This window comes from Coregonus lavaretus (assembly GCF_964263955.1).
Source record: "Coregonus lavaretus genome assembly, contig: HAP1_SCAFFOLD_3702, whole genome shotgun sequence".
Lineage (NCBI taxonomy): Eukaryota > Metazoa > Chordata > Actinopteri > Salmoniformes > Salmonidae > Coregonus > Coregonus lavaretus.
Genome location: NW_028165783.1, coordinates 15,805 through 35,052, shown reverse-complemented (window position 1 = coordinate 35,052; position 19,248 = coordinate 15,805). Strand labels below are relative to the sequence as shown.

At 43.2% G+C, this 19,248-nt stretch overlaps 1 protein-coding gene across 1 annotated transcript; it reads left to right on the top strand.

Annotated features, from left to right (window-relative positions):
- The first annotated feature begins 2,115 nt into the window (after positions 1-2,115).
- Positions 2,116-13,997, top strand: LOC311115492 (uncharacterized protein). The gene is made up of 4 exons (XM_084190659.1): positions 2,116-2,857; positions 3,763-4,490; positions 10,872-12,180; positions 12,490-13,997. Exons 1-4 carry the CDS (start codon positions 2,662-2,664, stop codon positions 12,837-12,839), a joined length of 2,583 nt encoding a protein of 860 aa, XP_084046785.1. The 5' UTR covers positions 2,116-2,661; the 3' UTR covers positions 12,840-13,997.
- Positions 13,998-19,248: the final 5,251 nt, after the last annotated feature.

Below are 19,248 nucleotides of genomic sequence, written 5' to 3'. Positions count from 1 at the left end.
GAACCAAACATTCCTTCCAGCAACTCGTGTGTACTGGGGTGTAGCCTACCCTGGAGATGCGCGCTGGGAATAGACAAGCTAAATATTTTGCTTAATCCTGCTTTATGAGCGGACCTTCGACCTGTTAAAGTCAAGGTAGGAAGTGTCAGTTATCCCGTGAGAGTTTATGTTCCCGAAAATATTACGGTGTTTTTGGTGTAAAGGTTATGGGCATATTGCAGCATTGTGTGAGGGAGATGCCTAGATGTGAGAAGTGGGCAGGAGGGCATAAAACGAAGGAATGTGTGGTATCGGTGGAGAAAGTTGTGTGTTAGTTTTGGGGGGATCATTGGGCTGGAGATGGGAGATGTCCGGTGAGAGAAAGGCAGATCGAGGTTGCCAGGGTTACAGTAGTACAGAAAGTGTCATATGCTGAAGCAGTGAAGAGCGTGGTAGAGGAAAATGGGTACAGGGTGAGGGATCCTGAGAGGATTCCCGTGTGTAGGCAGAGATCAAGAGAGAGTGATGGGAAGAATACAGTTGAAGTCAGAAGTTTACATACACTTGGGTTGGAGTCATTAAAACTCGTTTTTCAACCACTCCACACATTTCTTGTTAACAAACTATAGTTTTGGCAAGTCGTTTAGGACATCTACTTTGTGCATGACACAAGTAATTTTTCCAACAATTGTTTACAGACAGATTAGTTCACTTATAATTCACTGTAACACAATTCCAGTGGGTCAGAAGTTTACATACACTAAGTTTGCCTTTAAACAGCTTGGAAAACTCCAGAAAATGATGTCATGGCTTTAGAAGCTTCTGATAGGCTAATTGACATCATTTGAGTCAATTGGAGGTGTACCTGTGGATGTATTTCAAGGCCTACCTTCAAACTCAGTGCCTCTTTGCTTGACATCATGGGAAAATCAAAAGAAATTAGCCAAGACCTCAGAAAAAATATTGTAGACCTCCACAAGTCTGGTTCATCCTTGGGAGCAATTTCCAAACGCCTGAAGGTACCACGTTCATCTGTACAAACAATAGTACAGCGTGAACACCATGGGACCACGCAGCCGTCATACCGCTCAGGAAGGAGACGCGTTCTGTCTCCTAGAGATGAACGTACTTTGGTGCGAAAAGTGCTAATCAATCCCAGAACAACAGCAAAGGACCTTGTGAAGATGCTGGAGGAAACAGGTACAAAAGTATCTATATCCACAGTAAAATGAGTCCTATATTGACATAACCTGAAAGGCCGCTCAGCAAGGAAGAAGCCACTGCTCCAAAACCGCCATAAAAAAGCCAGACTACGGTTTGCAACTGCACATTGGGACAGTTTTCATACTTTTTGGAGAAATGTCCTCTGGTCTGATGAAACAAAAATAGAACTGTTTGGCCATAATGACCATCGTTATGTTTGGAGGAAAAAGGGGGATGCTTGCAAGCCGAAGAACACCATCCCAACCATGAAGCCCAGGGGTGGCAGCATCATGCTGTGGGGGTGCTTTGCTGCAGGAGGGACTGGTACACTTCACAAAATAGATGGCATCATGAGGAAGGAAAATTATGTGGATATATTGAAGCAACATCTTAAGACATCAGTCAGGAAGTGAAAGATTGGTCGCAAATGTGACTTCCAAATGGACAATGACCCCAAGCATACTTCCAAAGTTGTGGCAAAATGGCTTAAGGACAACAAAGTCAAGGTATTGGAGTGGCCATCACAAAGCCCTGACCTCAATCCTATAGAACATTTGTGGGAAGGACTGAAAAAGCGTGTGCGAGCAAGGAGGCCTACAAACCTGACTCAGTTACACCAGCTCTGTCATGAGGAATGGGCCAAAATTCACCCAACTTATTGTGGGAAGCTTGTGGAAGACTACCCAAAATGTTTGACCCAAGTTAAACAATTTAAAGGCAAGGCTACCAAATACTTATTGAGGGTATGTAAACTTCTGACCCACTGGGAATGTGATGAAATAAATAAAAGCTGAAATAAATAATTATCTCTAATATTATTCTGACATTTCACATTCTTAAAAGAAAGTGATGATCCTAACTGACCTAAAACAGGGAATTTTTACTAGGATTAAATGTCAGGAATTGTGAAAAACAGAGTTTAAATGTATTTGGCTAAGGTGTATGTAAACTTCAGACTTCAACTGTATGTGCTTCAGTAAAGTGGGCTTTTTAGCATTTATAGCCATGGTTGTCAATTGTACTGCTGAAATGGATCGAAAGTCACAGAAAATAGAGGTTGTGGTGGCAACCTCTGTCGCGTGTGGCAGCGGCAGAGAAGTACTTGGGATTGCGAGGATTTACTGCAGAACAGCTTCAGGGGGTGTTGAGTGGTAAGGTTATGTCCTCTCAGACCATTGGTCTGGAGTAGGACTAGATAGGGTTAAATAGTGGAATGGGTGGTGTTTTTTTTTTTAGAGAGGGCTGATGGGTGGTATCGCAATTTTTCTTAGTCCCAATTTTGTATTATTGTGTCAAATAATATGATGTAGGTAGGCCGTGAATGGCCTCACACACCAGTACAGTAGGTGGCGGTGTATGCACCTTAAAGTTGGATGCAATTCGCCAACTAAATCCCGAAGAAGAAGAAATAAGCAGGAAGTGAATGGCTAGAGCGTTAGTTTATTTACGTAGTGGACATGTGGCTATACAGACCCTAAAATGCCCAAATTACAGATAGAGTTGAATGCGTTTCTTACTGAGCGATTAACAGCGGTTGCTGTGGAGATATCGGCTGTCTTTGAAAAAAAGCTAGTCGAGTACCAGGAAGAAATCTCCCGTTCGAAGGAGGAGAACAAACGTCTACAGAGGCTGTTGGGTTTGGTGTTCCACCCGGAAATCAAGTTACATCGAGCAGGTTTGTAATAATATAACAACAACTTAAAATGAATCAATCAGTTGCTGTGGGAAACAAAATTATTGATCAAATAATGATACTCATTTAGTTGTTATTCACACACACACACACACCACACAGTTAGACTGCAGTATATTTGTCCACACCCGGGAGACCCTAACATGTAACCTAGAAAAATCACCACTGCCATCAATATAGTTTTTTTATTTTGGTGTTTTTTATTATATGAAATATATTGGAATGGTTAGGGTTACATGTAAGTCAACTCTGCTTTGAGTGTTTATAGGACTTTATACATCTTTAAAAGCTAAAAACGTTTTTTTGACAAGACAGTAGCTCTATTCTAGCCTACACAGTTTTGGAATCGCTCCACTCAGTCTTATCTGTATAACTCTCATTATGGAAATTATTTCCGATAGTATTTGAACCCAGGCCTGAAGAGCACACCGGTCACTAGCCAGAGGGAACAAGAAACTCAAGATGGTTCTCTGTCGCGTGTGTGTGCACCACCCTCAGTGGGGTGTTAGAAACCAGAAACATCCTGTTTCCAGGGATACAGTATCTTCAACCTATCCCCCCCATTTTTTATTATTGTATATTACTTTATATGACTAGTATAACTGCATCAGAGGAGGCTGGTGGGAGGATCTATAGGAGGATGGGCTCATTGTAATGGCTGGAATGGAATAAATGGAACAGTATCAAACATATGGAAACCACATGTTTGTCTCTGTTCCATTCCAGCCATTACAACGAGCACTTCCTCCTATAGCTCCTCTGAACCGCATTGTTGAGGAAGAGCTTGCAATCAAGCGTTTCACAGTACTGTTTACACCTGCTGTATCCGGTGCACGTGACAAATACACTCTAATTTGATTGATTTGTTTTCCTTTCCCTCCCTCCAGACTCCCAGCAGCTCTCTCTCCCTGTCTCAGAAGAGGATGTTCCCCCTTCTGAGCAGCAGCACTGTGAGCAGGAGAGGAGCCCCAGTCTGGGGCAGGAGGACCCAGAGCCCACACAGATTAAAGAGGAACAGGAGGAACTCAGGACCAGTCAGGAGGAAGAGCAGCTTCAAGGGCTGGAGCCTGATACCAAATACCTCTTCTTGATTCCTGCCTATGTTAAAAGTGACTATGAACAGGACCCTCCTCTGCCCTCACATCTTGACCAAATCTTGGAGAACAGAGAGAGGGACTCTCTACCCACCAACACAACTGAACAGATCAAAACAGAACCTGATGGAGAGGACTACAGAGTATCTGAACCAACCAGGGACTCTCAGCCCCTCTCTGAAGCCCAGATGGAAAACATAGAAGAACGTGTTGATGGGATGGAGAGATCCATTCCCCCTTCCTTCTCTCCAGACTCCCAGCAGCCCTCTCTCCCTGTCTCTAAAGAGAAGGTTCCCCCTGAGCAGCAGGAGAGAAGCCCCGGTCTGTGGCAGGAGGACCCAGAGCCCACAAATCAAGAGGAACTCTGGACGAATCAGGAGGAAAAGCAGCTGGAATCTGACAGCAGAGTATCAGAACCAACCATTGACTCTCAGCTCCTCTCTGCAGTAAATCCAGACGGTTCTGCAGCTCAGAGTGAAAACAGTAAAGTTCATCAGAGTCCCACCACTTCTTCAGAACAAGTAAGATTATATTACATTTATTATTAAACATGTTCAACAGCGCTCACCACAAAAAGGCAGCATTTATTTGTAGCGAAACAGCCAAGTGACATAAGATTTTGAAAGCAATTTCCTTACAGAAAATGAATACTGAAAAATATAAACATGAATATATACATTTTTAAAGTACATTTTTAAATATAAAGTATATGGGCGATTCCAGCATTATGGACATCACATTTCCAAGCAAAATCACAACCTTAATGTCTCACACTCACAGAATGGACCAACGAAATAGAAATGGTTTTGATGTGTCTATTGTAACCCCTCTACCCAAAAGAAAGCAGACATCTAAATACTGACATGTTGGAGAAATAAAGCAAATAGGAAGCATTATGGATGTTACATGAAATGGACATGCTTTTTGGGGACACTGAACATTATTAGCTAAAAGTATTTTGAAAAGAGAATTTTTGCTAGAACACATCCTTTTGAAGATGTCAACAGCCTCAGGAATAGTCTTAGAGTACATCCAAGCACAGTAAATGTGGCGAACGCACAAGCTTCTGAAACTAACAACCGTTATGGATGTTACGGATATCATAATGCTAAAAAAAGGAGCCATGCAATCTCCATGCAATCTCCATAGACAAAATTGGCGGTAGAATGGCCTTACTGAATCATAGGATGCCACCTTTCCAACAAGTCAGTTTGTAAAATGTCTGCCCTGCTAGAGCTGCCCCGGTCAACTGTAAGTGCTGTTATTGTGAAGTGGAAACGTCTAGGAGCAACAACGGCTCAGCCGCGTAGTGGTAGACCACACAAGCTCACAGAACAGGACCGCCAAGTGATGAAGCGCGTAAAAATCGTCGGTCCTCGGTTGCAACACTCACTACAGAGTTCCAAACTGCCTCTGGAAGCAACGTCAGCACAAGAACTGTTCATCGGGAGCTTCATGAAATGGGTTTCCATGGCCGAGCAGCCGCACACAAGCCTACCATCACCATGCGCAATGCCAAGCGTCGGCTGGAGTGGTGTAAAGCTCGCCGCCATTGGACTCTAGAGCAGTGGAAATGCGTTCTCTGGAGTGATGAATTACGCTTCACCATCTGGCAGTCCGACGGACAAATCTGGATTTGGCGGATGCCAGGAGAACGCTACCTGCCCCAATGCATAGTGCCAACTGTAAAGTTTGGTGGAGGAGGAACAATGGTCTGGGGCTGTTTTTCATGGTTCTGGCTAGGCCCCTTAGTTCCAGTGAAGGGAAATCTTAACCCTACAGCATACAATGACATTCTAGATGATTCTGTGCTTCCAACTTTGTGGCAACAGTTTGGGGAAGGCCCTTTCCTGTTTCAACATGACAATGCCCATGTGTACAAAGCGAGGTCCATACAGAAATGGTTTGTTGAGATCGGTGTGGAAGAATTTGACTGGCCTGCACAGTGCCCTGACCTCAACCCCATCGAACACCTTTGGGATGAATTGGAACACTGACTGCGAGCCAGGCCTAATCACCCAACATCAGTGCCCTACCTCACTAATGCTCTTGTGGCTGAATGGAAGCAAGTCCCCGCAGCAATGTTCCAACATCTAGTGGAAAGCCTTCCCAGAAGAGTGGAGGCTGTTATAGCAGCAAAGGGGGAACCAACTCCATATTAATACCCATGTTTTTAGAATGAGATGTTTGACAAGCAGGTGTCCACATACAGACCCATTGACTCTTTCCACCTTTTGTTAAGTTACAGCCTTATTCTAAAATTGATTAAATTGTTTTTTTCCCTCATCAATCTACACACAATACCCCATAATGACAAAGGAAAAACAGGTTTTTAGAAATTTGTGCAAATTTATAAAAAAATAAACTAACACATTTTATAGACAGTTGAAGTCGGAAGTTTACATACACCTTAGCCAAATACAGTGGGGAGAACAAGTATTTGATACACTGCCGATTTTGCAGGTTTTCCTACTTACAAAGCATGTAGAGGTCTGTCATTTTTATCATAGGTACACTTCAACTGTGAGAGACGGAATCTAAAACAAAAATCCAGAAAATCACATTGTATGATTTTAAAGTAATTAATTTGCATTTTATTGCATGACACAAGTATTTGATACATCAGAAAAGCAGAACTTAATATTTGGTACAGAAACCTTTGTTTGCAATTACAGAGATCATACGTTTCCTGTAGGTCTTGACCAGGTTTGCACACACTGCAGCAGGGATTTTGGCCCACTCCTCCATACAGACCTTCTCCAGATGCTTCAGGTTTTGGGGCTGTCGCTGGGCAATACGGACTTTCAGCTCCCTCCAAAGATTTTCTATTGGGTTCAGGTCTGGAGACTGGCTAGGCCACTCCAGGACCTTGAGATGCTTCTTACGGAGCCACTCCTTAGTTGCCCTGGCTGTGTGTTTCGGGTCGTTGTCATACTGGAAGACCCAGCCACGACCCATCTTCAATGCTCTTACTGAGGGAAGGAGGTTGTTGGCCAAGATCTCGCGATACATGGCCCCATCCATCCTCCCCTCAATACGGTGCAGTCGTCCTGACCCCTTTGCAGAAAAGCATCCCCAAAGAATGATGTTTCCACCTCCATGCTTCACGGTTGGGATGGTGTTCTTGGGGTTGTACTCATCCTTCTTCTTCCTCCAAACACGGCGAGTGGAGTTTAGACCAAAAATCTCTATTTTTGTCTCATCAGACCACATGACCTTCTCCCATTCCTCCTCTGGATCATCCAGATGGTCATTGGCAAACTTCAGACGGGCCTGGACATGCGCTGGCTTGAGCAGGGGGACCTTGCGTGCGCTGCAGGATATTAATCCATGACAGCGTAGTGTGTTACTAATGGTTTTCTTTGAGACTGTGGTCCCAGCTCTCTTCAGGTCATTGACCAGGTCCTGCCGTGTAGTTCTGGGCTGATCCCTCACCTTCCTCATGATCATTGATGCCCCACGAGGTGAGATCTTGCATGGAGCCCCAGACCGAGGGTGATTGACCGTCATCTTGAACTTCTTCCATTTTCTAATAATTGCGCCAACAGTTGTTGCCTTCTCACCAAGCTGCTTGCCTATTGTCCTGTAGCCCATCCCAGCCTTGTGCAGGTCTACAATTTTATCCCTGATGTCCTTACACAGCTCTCTGGTCTTGGCCATTGTGGAGGTTGGAGTCTGTTTGATTGAGTGTGTGGACAGGTGTCTTTTATACAGGTAACGAGTTCAAACAGGTGCAGTTAATACAGGTAATGAGTGGAGAACAGGAGGGCTTCTTAAAGAAAAACTAACATGTCTGTGAGAGCCGGAATTCTTCCTGGTTGGTAGGTGATCAAATACTTATGTCATGCAATAAAATGCAAATGAATTACTTAAAAATCATACAATGTGATTTTCTGGATTTTCTCTCACAGTTGAAGTGTACCTATGATAAAAATTACAGACTTCTACATGCTTTGTAAGTAGGAAAACCTGCAAAATCGGCAGTGTATCAAATACTTGTTCTCCCCACTGTACATTTAAACTCAGTTTTTCACAATTCCTGACATTTAATCCTAGTAGAAATTCACTGTCTTAGGTCAGTTAGGATCACCACTTTATTTTAAATGTCAGAATAATAGTAGAGAATGATTTATTTCAGCTTTAATTTCTTTCATCCCATTCCCAGTGGGTCAGAAGTTTACATACACTCAATTAGTATTTGGTAGCGTTGCCTTTAAATTGTTTTAATTTGGGTCAAATGTTTCGGGTAGCCTTCCACAAGCTTCCCACAATAAGTTGGGTGAATTTTGGCCCATTCCTCCAGATAGAGCTGGTGTAATTGAGTCAGGTTTGTAGGCCTCCTTGCTCGCACACGCTTTTTCAGTTCTGCCCACACATTTTCTATAGGATTGAGGTCAGGGCTTTGTGATGGCCACTCCAATACCTTGACTTTGTTTTCCTTAAGCCATTTTGCCATAACTTTGGAAGTATGCCTGGGGTCATTGTCCATTTGGAAGACCCATTTGCGACCAAGCTTTCACTTCCTGACTGATGTCTTGAGATGTTGCTTCAATATATCCACATAATTTCCCTTCCTCATGATGCCTTCTATGCCATCTATTTTGTGAAGTGCACCAGTCCCTCCTTCAGCAAAGCACCCCCACAGTATGATGCTGCCACCCTCGTGCTTCACGGTTGGGATGGTGTTCATCAGCTTGCAAGCATCCCCCTTTTTCCTCCAAACATAACGATGGTCATTATGGCCAAAAAGTTCTATTTTTGTTTCATCAGACCAGAGGACATTTCTCCAAAAAGTAAGATCTTTGTCCCCATGTGCAGTTGCAAACCGTAGTCTGGCTTTTTTATGGCGGTTTTGGAGCAGTGCCTTCTTCCTTGCTGAGCGGCCTTTCAGGTTATGTCGATATAGGACTTGTTTTACTGTGGATATAGATACTTTTGTATCTGTTTCCTCCAGCATCTTCACAAGGTCCTTTGCTGTTGTTCTGGGATTGATTTGCACTTTTCGCACCAAAGTACGTTCATCTCTTGGAGACCGAACGCGTCTCCTTCCTGAGCGGTATGATGGCAGCGTGGTCCCATGGTGTTTATACTTGCGTACTATTGTTTGTACAGATGAACGTGGTACCTTCAGGCGTTTGGAAATTGCTCCCAAGGATGAACCAGACTTGTGGCGGTCTAAAAAAAATGTCTGAGGTCTTGGCTGATTTCTTTTAATTTTCCCATGATGTCAATCAAAGAGGCACTGAGTTTGAAGGTAGGCCTTGAAATACATCCACAGGTACACCTCCAATTGACTCAAATGATGTAAATTAGCCTATCAGAAGCTTCTAAAGCCATGACATCATTTTCTGGAATTTTCCAAGCTGTTTAAAGGCACAGTCAACTTAGTGTATTTAAACTTCTGACCCACTGGAATTGTGATACAGTGAATTATAAGTGAAATAATCTGTCTGTAAACAATTGTTGGAAAAATTACTTGTCATGCACAAAGTAGATGTCCTAACCGACTTGCCAAAACTATAGTTTGTTAACAAGAAATTTGTGGAGTGGTTGAAAAACGAGTTTTAATGACTTTACGCAGTACTTTGTTGAAGCACCTTTGGCAGCGATTACAGCCTCGAGTTCTTGGGTATCACGCAACAAGCTTGGCACACCTGAATTTGGGGAGTTTCTCCCATTCTTCTCTGCAGATCCTCTCAAGCTCTGTCAGGTTGGATGGGGAGCGTCGCTGCACAGCTATTTTCAGGTCACTCCAGAGATGTTCAATTCCGGGCTCTGGCTGGGCCACTCAAGGACATTCAGACTTGTCCCGAAGCCACTCCTGCGTTGTCTTGGTTGTGTGCTTAGGGTCGTTGTCCTGTTGGAAGGTGAACCTTCGCTCCAGTCTGAGGTCCTGAGCGCTCTGGAGCAGGTTTTCATCAAGGATCTCTCTGTACTTTGCTCCTTTCATCTTTCCCTCGATCCTGACAAGTCTCCCAGTCACTGCCGCTGAAAAACATCCCCATAGCATGATGCTGCCAACACCATGCTTCACCGTAGGGATGGTGCCAGGTTTCCTCTAGACGTGAAGCTTGGCATTCAGGCCAAAGAGTTCAATCTTGGTTTCATCAGACCAGAGAATCTTGTTTCTCATGGTCTGAGAGTGTTTAGGTGCCTTTTGGCAAACTCCAAGCGGGCTGTCATGTGCCTTTTACTGAGGAGTGGCTTCCGTCTGGCCACTGTACCATAAAGGCCTGATTGGTGGAGTGCTGCAGAGATGTTTGTCCTTCTGGAAGGTTCTCCCATCTCCACAGAGGAACTTTGGAGCTCTGTCAGTGACCATCGGGTTCTTGGTCACCTCCCTGACCAAGGCCATTCTCCCCCGATTGCTCAGTTTGGCCTGGCGGCCAGCTCTAGGAAGTGTCTTGGTGGTTCCAAACTTCTTCCATTTAAGAATGATGGAGGCCACTGTGTTCTTGGGGACCTTCAAGGTTGCAGAAATGTTTTGGTACCCTTCCCCAGATCTCTGCCTCGACACAACACAGTCTCAGAGCACTACGTACAATTCCTTCGTCCTCATGGCTTGGTTTTTGCACTGACAATTGAGTCTGAATACTTATGTAAATAAGGTATATGTTTATTTTTAATACATTTGCAAACATTTCTAAAAACTTGTTTTTGCTTTGTCAATATGTGTAGATTGTGTGTAGATTGATCAGGGATTTTTTTAAATATCAATTTTAGAATAAGGCTGTAACTTTTTTTTGTGTGGAAAAAGTCAAGAGGTCTGAATACTTTCCGAATGCACTATACATTGTTTAATATGATCAAATCTACGACCATATCAAAGTTCCAAAATGGGATCTCTGCTGTCTGTGAGTTTTCATATTACATTAATCTATCCTTTTTGTTTCCCCCTTTAGGATTCTAGTAACGTGGAATCAAATGAAGCATCTCATTTCTCTAACTGGACTGACGAAAACATTTTGGATACAGACGGCAGCTCTTTAGACAGTAGCTCTTGCACTAAAGAAGATTCTGAGGCACGGAAACCAGCAAAGAGAACATGCCATTCTAGTGGTGTGGTTAATGAGCCTTCTGATTTGTCTAACTTATGTGATGAAAACAACCCAAGGACTGAGATCAGCCCTTCAGACAGCAACAAAGACATGAACATCCAAACAGACTCTGGGGCTCATAATCCAGCTAAGAGAAAATGTCAGCGGGTGCAGAGTCCTTCAGCAGAGATTGTGTGCAGTAGGGATACTACCCCATCATCAGCTCAAAGCTCCACATATGTAATGCCGATGCCTGTAACCGACAGTAGAAGATCCAAGAAACAGTATTGTCTGTACTGTGGAAAGCCTTACCTTAAAATCGCAAGACACCTGCAGTTTGTGCATCGGGATGAAGTGGATGTAGCCAAGGCCTTCAGCTTTAGAAAGAACTCGAGAGAGAGAAAAGTGATGTTAGGTCTTTTGAATAAAAAGGGTAACTTTGTGCATAATGTTGCTGTAGCAAGATGTGGGAGTGGAGAGATGGTCGCCTGTTCCCGGCCCAAAGTGCCGGGGTCCACTCCAGATTACACCCACTGCATGCACTGTCAAGGTCTGTACAATCGAAAGACACTGTGGAAGCATGTCAGATATTGCCCTCTGAATCCCAAAGCTGACGAACCAAAACCTGGACAACAGATGAGGATTCAGTCAGCAATGGTGTTTAAGTTGTGTCCTCAACCCGATTACGTCAGCACAGGTCTTTGGAAGATAGTTTGTGGGATGAACTCCGGCGAAGTTTCATTTGTGGTAAGAAATGACAAATATATCCTCCTCATGGGAGAAGAGATGTACAACAAACTACAGCCAGATGACAGAAGAAATAAATTCATTCCACAAAGAATGAGAGAGATGGCAAGACTACTCATCACGGCCAGGAAGTGTACACCTCTGATGTGCTTTGAGGACTTGGTCATACCTAGTAATTTACCTCACGTCATCACGGCAGTGAGAGCTGTTGCTGGCTACAACGAGGAGAACAAAACGTACGACCGCCCGACGCTGGCTGTTCAAATGGGATACAACTTAATGAACATTGGCAGCGCTGTGGAATCCTGTGCACTAAAGTCAGGACGATACAAGGTCGCAGAGTTTGCAGGCAAATTCAAAGGTTTCAAGTGGAATGAGGTTGTTATGGCTGGAGCACTGTCCACTCTCAGTGAACCAAAAATGAAATGTAAGTCAAACGCCACACCTAGTAGGCCAGGCTAGCTCTCCAAGTGGATGGTTTGCCAGCCAGCCCTAATAATATTGCCTTTTTTATACAGGGAATTTGCCAGGAAATGGTCATGTTTATTTAGCCTATTCATTCTCTCTTTCTCTCCCTTTCTCTAGTTGTTTCAGTTGCACAATTGTCCTGTTGAGCCCAAAAGGGAAATATTACAATTTTACAGTAGTAATAAGCTGTGTGATTTGCATCGTGAAATTATTTTCCATCCTTTGATGCTGCCGTTTTTGCGATCTTTTAAGCAACTTTTCTCAACAGGTAACCAGCCGACCCGTCACACAGGCGGCCCAGCCGACCCGTCACGCAGGCGCCCAGCCGACCCGTCACGCAGGCGCCCAGCCGACCCGTCACGCAGGCGCCCAGCCGACCCGTCACGCAGGCGACCCAGCCGACCCGTCACACAGGCGACCCAGACGACCCGTCACACAGGCGACCCAGCCGACCCGTCACATAGGCGACCCAGCCGACCCGTCACACAGGCGACCCAGCCGACCCGTCACACAGGCGACCCAGCCGACCCGTCACACAGGCGACCCAGCCGACCCGTCACAGAGGCGCCCAGCCGACCCGTCACACAGGCGCCCAGCCGACCCAAAGAAACGCTGTGAGATTAAAGTGGACCGTTGATGAGGTAGCAGCAGTTCATAAAGAGTGGCCGAGTTCCTGGAAAGAGGGACTGCCTCAAATGCCTCCAGTCGGAACCTGTGGCGCTCAAAATCAGAAACTGGTCAGGCATTAAGTTCTATGTAAATAGAATCAAAAGGAGACCGCGTACTGCACCGAATTTGGTGGACAGCGGCCCCGACGGGGACTTCAAATCAGGGCCAGAGACTGTCAACGCAACAACACCTTAGCCATTGTGTTTTCCAGTTAGACTTCGAACCAGCCAGGGATTCGAACCAGTGACTTTTTGTGTGTGGTGGGGGGGGTTACAGGTACAATATTTAAGTTCACATCAGTTCATATTCTGTTGAGATATTTTATATTCATTATTTCACACATTGTACCTGTGGGCTGCCACTAAAAAAAACTCTAAAAAAAAAAAAAAAAACATTACAAGAGGTACATAACTAAGTACTGATCATTTTGATGCACTATGCAGAAATCGCTCCGCCATTTCCTGGTTGCTAAAATTGAAATAGTAAGCCTAATTTCAGTTTATGTGGCAAAACAAGCAAGTATAGTGTAGAGAATCATTGTACCATCTAAACCGCTGCGAAATGTATTTTGCATAACCCAAAATCATGTATTTCCAGCTGTTTGAAGCTGGTGTACAAAACCGAAAGTAAAAGACGCAAAAACAAAACATAAGAACAGGAAGCATAGAAATAGAGCATATAGAACAGATCTACCGCTTCTTAGACTTGCTTTCAATGAGAATGACAGATCTATAACTGTAAGTAGAGATGGAGTCCTCCATCGGGATCTTGAGAGGCAGTAGGGCTGATTTGGTTAGATTAATTTTATAACTTGAGATTAAGCTGAATTTATCTATGATCTTAAATATGCCATTTAAATATGCCATTTAGCAGACGCTTTTATCCAAAGCGACTTACAGTCATGTATGCATACATTTTTACGTATGGGTGGTCCCGGGGATTGAACCCACTACCCTGGCGTTACAAGTGCCATGCTCTACCAATTGAGCTACAGAGGACCACACTCAATGCGTTTGGGAGCAATAGAGATACAGTGGGGGAAAAAAGTATTTAGTCAGCCACCAATTGTGCAAGTTCTCCCACTTAAAAAGATGAGAGAGGCCTGTAATTTTCATCATAGGTACACGTCAACTATGACAGACAAATTGAGAAGAAAAAAATCCAGAAAATCACATTGTAGGATTTTTAATGAATTTATTTTCAAATTATGGTGGAAAATAATTATTTGGTCACCTACAAACAAGCAAGATTTCTGGCTCTCACAGACCTGTAACTTCTTCTTTAAGAGGCTCCTCTGTCCTCCACTCGTTACCTGTATTAATGGCACCTGTTTGAACTTGTTATCAGTATAAAAGACACCTGTCCACAACCTCAAACAGTCATACTCCAAACTCCACTATGGCCAAGACCAAAGAGCTGTCAAAGGACACCAGAAACAAAATTGTAGACCTGCACCAGGCTGGAAAGACTGAATCTGCAATAGGTAAGCAGCTTGGTTTGAAGAAATCAACTGTGGGAGTAATTATTAGGAAATGGAAGACATACAAGACCACTGATAATCTCCCTCGATCTGGGGCTCCACGCAAGATCTCACCCCGTAGGGTCAAAATTATCACATGAACGGTGAGCAAAAATCCCAGAACCACACGGGGGGACCTAGTGAATGACCTGCAGAGAGCTGGGACCAAAGTAACAAAGCCTACCATCAGTAACACACTACGCCGCCAGGGACTCAAATCCTGCAGTGCCAGACGTGTCCCCCTGCTTAAGCCAGTACATGTCCAGGCCCGTCTGAAGTTTGCTAGAGTGCATTTGGATGATCCAGAAGAGGATTGGGAGAATGTCATATGGTCAGATGAAACCAAAATAGAACTTTTTGGTAAAAACTCAACTCGTCGTGTTTGGAGGACAAAGAATGCTGAGTTGCATCCAAAGAACACCATACCTACTGTGAAGCATGGGGGTGGAAACATCATGCTTTGGGGCTGTTTTTCTGCAAAGGGACCAGGACGACTGATCCGTGTAAAGGAAAGAATGAATGGGGCCATGTATCGTGAGATTTTGAGTGAAAACCTCCTTCCATCAGCAAGGGCATTGAAGATGAAACGTGGCTGGGTCTTTCAGCATGACAATGATCCCAAACACACCGCCCGGGCAACGAAGGAGTGGCTTCGTAAGAAGCATTTCAAGGTCCTGGAGTGGCCTAGCCAGTCTCCAGATCTCAACCCCATAGAAAATCTTTGGAGGGAGTTGAAAGTCCGTGTTGCCCAGCAACAGCCCCAAAACATCACTGCTCTAGAGGAGATCTGCATGGAGGAATGGGCCAAAATACCAGCAACAGTGTGTGAAAACCTTGTGAAGACTTACAGAAAACGTTTGACCTGTGTCATTGCCAACAAAGGGTATATAACAAAGTATTGAGAAACTTTTGTTATTGCCCAAATACTTATTTTCCACCATCATTTGCAAATAAATTCATTAAAAATCCTACAATGTGATTTTCTGGATTTTTTTCCCTCATTTTGTCTGTCATAGTTGACGTGTACCTATGATGAAAATTACAGGCCTCTCTCATCTTTTTAAGTGGGAGAACTTGCACAACTGGTGGCTGACTAAATACTTTTTTCCCCCCACTGTACATTGTCTAGATATAGTACAATATCGTCTGCGTATAATGAGATGATGTGACCAGTAGATTTTAGGGAAATTGGTGTTATTTCCTTCGATTGAAGAATTGCCTGGGCCAGGGGTTCCATGGATAATCAAAATAACAAAGGATAAATGGATCTCCTTGTCTGCTGCTTCTAGTGATTCTGAACAGAGCAGATATTGCCTGTTATAACTATGGCTGAGGGATTGGCATAAGCCTTTTAATCATAATAATAAAATTGGAACCAATTCCCATATGTTCCAAGACAGACCAGAGTTATGACCATTCTAATGGAGAGATAATACAGCCCAAGAAGCTGTTGATTCTGATGAAGCATCTAAGATGTGTAATAGTCAACGGAGGTAATCTGAGGATAAACGTTTTATAACAAACCCGCTTTGGACCAATTTGGGTAAGTAAGTCTCGAGACTGCGCGCCATTTTAGAAAACAGTTTTAATATCTGTGTTTATCGAAGATAGGGGGCGATAGTGAGAACACTGGGTGACATTCATACTTTTTTTATTTTTTATATATATATAAAATAGAAATTAGTGCTGTATTCATGTTTCTCCCAAATTAACCTTTGTGTGAACGGCTGTGTTAATCATTTAGAGAAATAGTGGACCTAATTGAATCCAGCAGCTTTTAGATTCCAGGCCTGCCAAGTTATATGGCCACAAATTGTATGATTACTTTCAAAAAAAGTATTGCTTCAAGACCTATAAAAAGCTATTGTTTACCTTTTTATATTTCTAAATAGATCATATCTATTTGCTCCACCCATGGCTCACCACTCCCCATGGCCTCACTAACTCTAGGCAACCTGCCGTCTCCAAAGACATGTTACATGGCTAAATCCATTTTCAGATCAAACTACTGTATTACAAACTTTTTGTCCTTAGCTCACTGACTAAGAAAATGTAAGGCTGTATTAACGTTACTATTGAATGATTATCATTGTGAAATCTTTATTTGGTATTCTGCTTTGTTGTACATTTCCACTTTAATCCTTTCTCTAATATTTTATATAGATCCCAATATCAGATTTAATATCAGATATCCCAACTAAGGTCTGGGATATCATGTCACAATACTACTTAAAGCCCCCATGCAGACTTTTTAATTGTATATTTAAATCATCACTGTATGATTACTAAATCACTGTTTGTTTATTTCAGTAAAAATAACGGCATATTTTTTATTATTTGTTTCCCTGAGCCTCCTTTTGCCATAGAAATGCTCAGTCTGGTCGTGTGGATATACATTTAAATATATTTACACACACAGCCCTGATTGGCGGATAGGCTCGTCTAGACTAGAGCAGGGGTGCTCAAACTTTTGGGCTTGATGAAATATTATCTGAGTGGTGAGCCATGGGGCGGAGCAAATGGATATTATCTATTTAGAAATATAAAAAGGTAAACAATATCTTTTTAAGGTCTTGAAGCAATATATTTTTTGAAAGTAATCATAACATTTGTGGCCATATAACTTGACACCTAACAACACATTATGATGACCTTATTACCCTGGTGCTGCCATTTAGACGAGAGACGCAAAAACCGGCATACCGGTCGGCATAGCGGGACAAGAAAGCAAGAAAGACTGTGACGGGCAAAAGCAAGCCAGCAGAACGGTATGCGTTGCTATGGGGATTTCAGTAAACAAACAGTGCAAATCAACATCCGGTAGAAAAAAATTGCTATGGCAAAAAAAAAAGTTGAAATATTTGAACTCTGGCGGCAAGTCCTGTCTACCGTGGCGGCATTCACCACCAGCTTCAACGGCATTTACCGTTGTGCTCTCATTGAAAACAATGACATCCGGTTTGCTGTCTACCTCGTACCATGTAAACGCAGCATTAGCGAGATTTGGTTGGGGGGGGCCCACCCGCCCACCCACCTTGTGGGAAAAACCATTTTAGTGCCCCCCCCCCCTTGATGGTGGAGAGAAACAAAGACAGTTTTAAAGTACATTTCCTGCAATTCTGCACATTGTGCCATGGGGCAGAGAGAACAATTATATAATTTTATAACAAATTCCATGCAATTCTACTCATTTTGCCATGGCGCGGAGAGAAAACCATAAGTTGAAATTCTGGAACCTTTTGTCGAACCAAATTAAACGTCATCGTGGGCCAAGTTTGGCCCGCAGGTGCCAGTTTAGTCGGCCCTGCTCTAGAGCCTACATATGCAAATAAAAGATGGCTGGTCATTGGTCAGAATAAATCAGATCAGATTGTGATGTCATGATCTGGGCCAAAAACTCCATCCCACCTGGACATGCTGAAATTCCAGGGTTGTTTTTCAAACAGCTCTTACAACAAAGGGCATTTTCACAATTTCAGAGTGTTGTTTAGACCTCTTAGTGTGGAAATATCATTTTAAAAACTGGAAAATCACATTAACTGCACTGCCCCTTTTAATATGGTCGAATTAGGGAGATTACAATATGGCTAGAGATTGCAAAGTAACCCTTTTCATGTATTTACCAGTGTCAGTATGCCTGCACTACATTCCAGTACAGCAGGTGGCGGTAATGCCACATTTTATTGTCGTTTAGGGTCACAGAAAACAGGCACAGACAAAAGGGGAATCTAATCAGGTGGGAAGTGGAATTTACCACCATAGAGTTAGAGGACTAAAATTGATAACCTGTTTTGGCATGGACATTGCCATTGAGGGCTTCTGCCATTTTAAAGTAGTCAACTGGATGGGACTTCCTATGGGTGAAGGACGGATCACAAGATTCCATCAGGGTCATTCCATCCGGGCCAATGAATTATTCTTGTGAGCAAATATTCCAGCAAAAGTGATGCTATGCGTTTGCTGAGTAGTTAGCTGAAATGCACAATGATTGTGTTTATTGTCCACTTCGATGGCGAACTTTCTGTACTGCTAACATTCACTTCCAGTCATTTTTGCTCGCATTGCTTGTCCCATTGTTTAGAATTCTCCTGCATTTATGCAGACTTATGGAATTTAGAATCCTCTTGTCCTTACCTGTATATTCTTTGTACGTTTATCCACCATCTTTAGGACCAGATCCACGTTCAGAATTAAATTGAGGTGTATTGCAGAAGCACCAAAACAGGAACAAAGTGGATTTATATGCTCATGTTTTACAATATTCGGATGTAATTCAACACACATCAAGACAGTTGTGTCACAAACTATGTGCATGCTTGTTTTTATTAATATTCTGTCCCCAATGTATTTTTTTTGCAAATGGTTGACTGTCATTCTAGTATTGCTAGCTAGCTACAGCTAGCCCAATAATGTACTCTTAAGGGGTGTCCTACCGTTACTCCTTAAGGTTCAATGACCTTATGTTATTTTCATTGAACCTTCTAACAGACAACACTACCGTGGCGGCTGACGGCATTCACCGTAACATATCCTACTAAATGGAGTGTCCCTGACTTACATACAGAATAATACAAAATGATCCAAGACCAGGTTGAAGTGGGAGGCTGTGTTGTAATGCAATGCCGAAATCAGAGTTTTGAGGAAGAGCAGCGCCCGATCTATCTTTATGGATCACAATTATTGCAAGTCTAAATTCTTCACATGTATAGGTCCTGGGCTGACGTGGTTACACGTTGTGAGGCCGGTTGGACGTACTGCCAAATTCTCTAAAACGACATTAGAGGCTTATGGTAGAGAAATGAACATTTCCCAGGAAACGCTGTAGTAGGTTGTCCAAGG

What these genes read in the sequence shown, in the direction of transcription:
- LOC311115492 (XM_084190659.1), top strand. Translation starts at nt 2,662, where the DNA reads ATGCCCAAATTACAGATAGAGTTGAATGCGTTTCTTACTGAGCGATTA. An exon ending in CCACCACTTCTTCAGAACAA is followed by an intron (nt 4,491 to 10,871) that starts GTAAGATTATAT and finishes TTCCCCCTTTAG; the next exon opens with GATTCTAGTAACGTGGAATC. An exon ending in CAGTGAACCAAAAATGAAAT is followed by an intron (nt 12,181 to 12,489) that starts GTAAGTCAAACG and finishes TTTTCTCAACAG; the next exon opens with GTAACCAGCCGACCCGTCAC.